This window comes from Monoraphidium neglectum, assembly GCF_000611645.1.
Source record: "Monoraphidium neglectum strain SAG 48.87 unplaced genomic scaffold scaffold00348, whole genome shotgun sequence".
NCBI classification, from domain to species: Eukaryota; Viridiplantae; Chlorophyta; class Chlorophyceae; order Sphaeropleales; family Selenastraceae; genus Monoraphidium; species Monoraphidium neglectum.
This window is the reverse complement of record NW_014013280.1, coordinates 1-2863: the sequence shown is the minus strand read 5'-3', so window position 1 is coordinate 2863 and position 2863 is coordinate 1. Positions and strand designations below refer to the sequence as shown.

The following is a 2863-nucleotide window of genomic DNA, read 5'->3' as shown; positions in this document are numbered from 1 at the left end:
GGGAGAGGAGTGTGGGGGGGGGGGCAGGGATGGATACGGAGGTGCGCATGAAGGACAAAACGGCGCCCCGCCTCAACGCTGTGCTGGTGCGGGACGCAAAAGCCCTCGAAGCACCACAAAACAGTCCAGCTGGATGGCATAGGCGAGCTTGTCCTCCAGCCCGCCCACACAACCTGATCACCTCCAGCCCACACACACGTACACACACACACACACACACACACACACACACACACACACACACACGCGCATGCAGGGCAAGATGTGCGTCGCCCCACCTGATATCTGGTTGGAGCTGGCGTCCAGCCATGAGAGGTCCTGCAGCTCCCAGGTCTTGGGCAGGGTCCCGCTCAGGCCGTTGCTGGCCGCCATCAGGTACTGCAGGTTCTTGGGGACGGTGGCCCACTCCGCGGGGACAGAGCCCGTGAGGCGGTTGTTGCTGAAGGAGGCCAGCCGCAGCCGCGGGGGGTCCGAGGGGCTCAGCTACGGTGGAGAGGCGGGAGAGGGGAGGAGGCGTGTGGTGAAGACGGGGGAACGAGAAGGCAGGCTGTTGTGCGTGATGTGCAGCTGCGCAGGTGTCGCGAGACACCCCTTCGCAGCTGCCTTGCTAGACCAGGGACCTGTTGTAGACACTTGGGTTTCGCACCAGCAGCCCGCACTCTGCACACCCAGCATGCGCGTGCGGCGCAAAAAGAATCAGCCCTCCGAGGCGGACCGCACCTCGTCCTGCAGCAGCCGCCTGTGGCGGCCCCCCGCCGCCGCAGCCGTCGCCACAAAGGGCGGCATGGGCCCGCTGAGCCTGTTGTTGTCCAGCACCAGGCGCACCAGCGACTGCCCGATCCCCGGGATGCCCCCCAGCAGGGCGTTGGAGGAGGCGTCAAAGATCCTGAGAGCCGCGGGCAGCGCCGGGGGCAGCGCGCTGAGGGCGTTGCGGCTGATGTCCAGGAACCTCAGGGAGTCGGGCAGGAGGGGCACAGAGCCTGAGGGGGGCAAGAGGGGAGGTCGGGTGCAGAATTCCAGCGTCAATGTTTTTGAGATGGGGAGGCAGGTGGACAGCAAACTGGGTGGTGAGGCGGTGGGCGCCACGTGGAGAGGTCCACAGGCGGCGTTGTTGGTGGGGCGGCGCACTAACGCGGCCATTGTGCGACTCGGCTGCCCGGAAGCGCGTATGACATCTGATCGGCCGCTCCTGCGGTGGCTGACCTGAGAACTTGTTCTTGGCCAGGTCCAGGAACACCAGATTCTCGGCGTTGGACAGGCTGGGGGGGATGGAACCTTTGGGGGGAGAGGAGCAGGAGGAGGGCGAGGGCGGGGGCGGTGATTGCAGGGGCAAAATCAATTTTTTTTCGTGTAAGGCAGGCAGGCAGGCAGGCACGAAGGAAGCTGGGATTCAGCATCAAACGCCATGAGCCGCTGCGTTAGGATACTCTGGCGCAAGCGGTCGACCAGGAAGGAATTGCGAGAGAGGGGCATCAACGGCGGTGGGTGCTTAGTGCAAGGGCTCACCGTCGAGCACGGTGCCCTGTTCTGTTCCGGACCCGACCGCGAAGATGACGCGCAGCGGGGAGCCCTTCAGCACGCTGTTGGGCAGGGGCCCCGTGAGGCCTGTCTCTGAGAGGTACAGCTCCTCCAGGGTGGCGTCCTGGGCCACACACGGCGGGTTGGGGGGGGGAGTTGGTTGTTGATTATTGATACAAAGTCGGTTGAATTCCTGTAAGGGGGCAGGTTTCACGATAGGGCGGCCTCTGTCGGCATGCCTGCTGCTTGCAAATGGCCATCCGCCAGGCCATATGGCATATCAAGCTGCTTCTACAGGTGCACGCCGCAGCAACGCGGTGTCACGACCCGACAGAGGGGGCGTCTCCGGCCTATCTGTTGGATCCCAAAATCAGGCACCCCCAAGCTGCTGCAGCCCGTCGACGCTGATACCCCGGCCCCGGCGTGCGCCATCCCGCCACCCACCCCGAGCAGGCACGCGGGGATGGGCCCCGCTATGCCTATGTTGCCCGTGACCGACAGCGTCTGCAGCGCAGGGTTCTCCACCAGGGCGCAGTTGAGGGGCCCCGTGAGGTTGGCGTGACGCAGGTACGCGCGCTTGAGCTTGGGGAGCTGGGGGGGGGGACACGGGCGGTGGTGAAACGTCAACAGTCGAAGTGCGACGAGATGGAGGTGGGACTGAGGGACCCAAGAAGGGGCATTCGGTGCAGGTGGGGGGAACGAGCACAACCAGGAGGATGCAGCTGCCGCGCGCAAGTGTTGATCCGCGCCGCTTGGTGAGCTGCTCTAGTGTGACCGATCACCACAAGAACGCGCGCCTTGTGCCGCCCAGCCCTGCACCACCACAAGTCCCTGGAGTGCGGTGAATCAGACAGAGTTGTAAGCATCAGGCAGTACCAGACCATGCTGACCGCCCCTCACCTGCCCAATGATGGTGCCCATGGCAGCTGTCGTGCCCCCGATCTCATTATAGGCCACGTCCAGAATCTGCAGCTCCGTCAGCTTTGCAAAGCTGGCCGGGAGCCCCTTGTCGCCGCAGTTCAGGCCGGCGCCCGGCAGCGCCAGCTGCAGCAGCCGTCCCGCGCGGTTGCAGGTGATGGGTGGCATGCGGCAGAGGTCGGCCTCGGGGGAGCGGCCGGGCTTGGTGACCGCGGGGAGGTACTGCGGGGCGGGGTGGAAGGGGCGTGACAGCGCGGGGCGGTCAAGAGGTCCGCGTCACCTTCAACTCCAGAGCCTGCACCTGCTGCCCTGCCTCCCCAGGCGGCTGTGGCGGCTTGCCGGCCTGCTGCTGCGCTCAGCACTCCTGGCTCCTGGCTCCTGGCTGCGCGTGCTGCTGTGCAAAGCTTCGCCTGCCGGTCTCTCATGC

The 2863-nt window shown here is 65.5% G+C and overlaps 1 protein-coding gene across 1 annotated transcript in view; it reads right to left on the bottom strand.

Annotated features, from left to right (window-relative positions):
- The window catches only part of MNEG_2920 (hypothetical protein), a gene marked incomplete at both ends in the record, with an annotated part of 5165 nt that extends 2561 nt beyond the window's left edge, over nucleotides 1–2604 (bottom strand). Inside the window, 6 exons of the mRNA XM_014048598.1 lie at nucleotides 279–483; nucleotides 721–980; nucleotides 1204–1275; nucleotides 1507–1642; nucleotides 1963–2109; nucleotides 2419–2604. Coding sequence (XP_013904052.1) covers nucleotides 279–483; nucleotides 721–980; nucleotides 1204–1275; nucleotides 1507–1642; nucleotides 1963–2109; nucleotides 2419–2604 — 1006 coding nt within the window. The remainder of the gene's footprint in view (nucleotides 1–278; nucleotides 484–720; nucleotides 981–1203; nucleotides 1276–1506; nucleotides 1643–1962; nucleotides 2110–2418) is intronic.
- Between the last annotated feature and the right edge of the window lie 259 nt (nucleotides 2605–2863).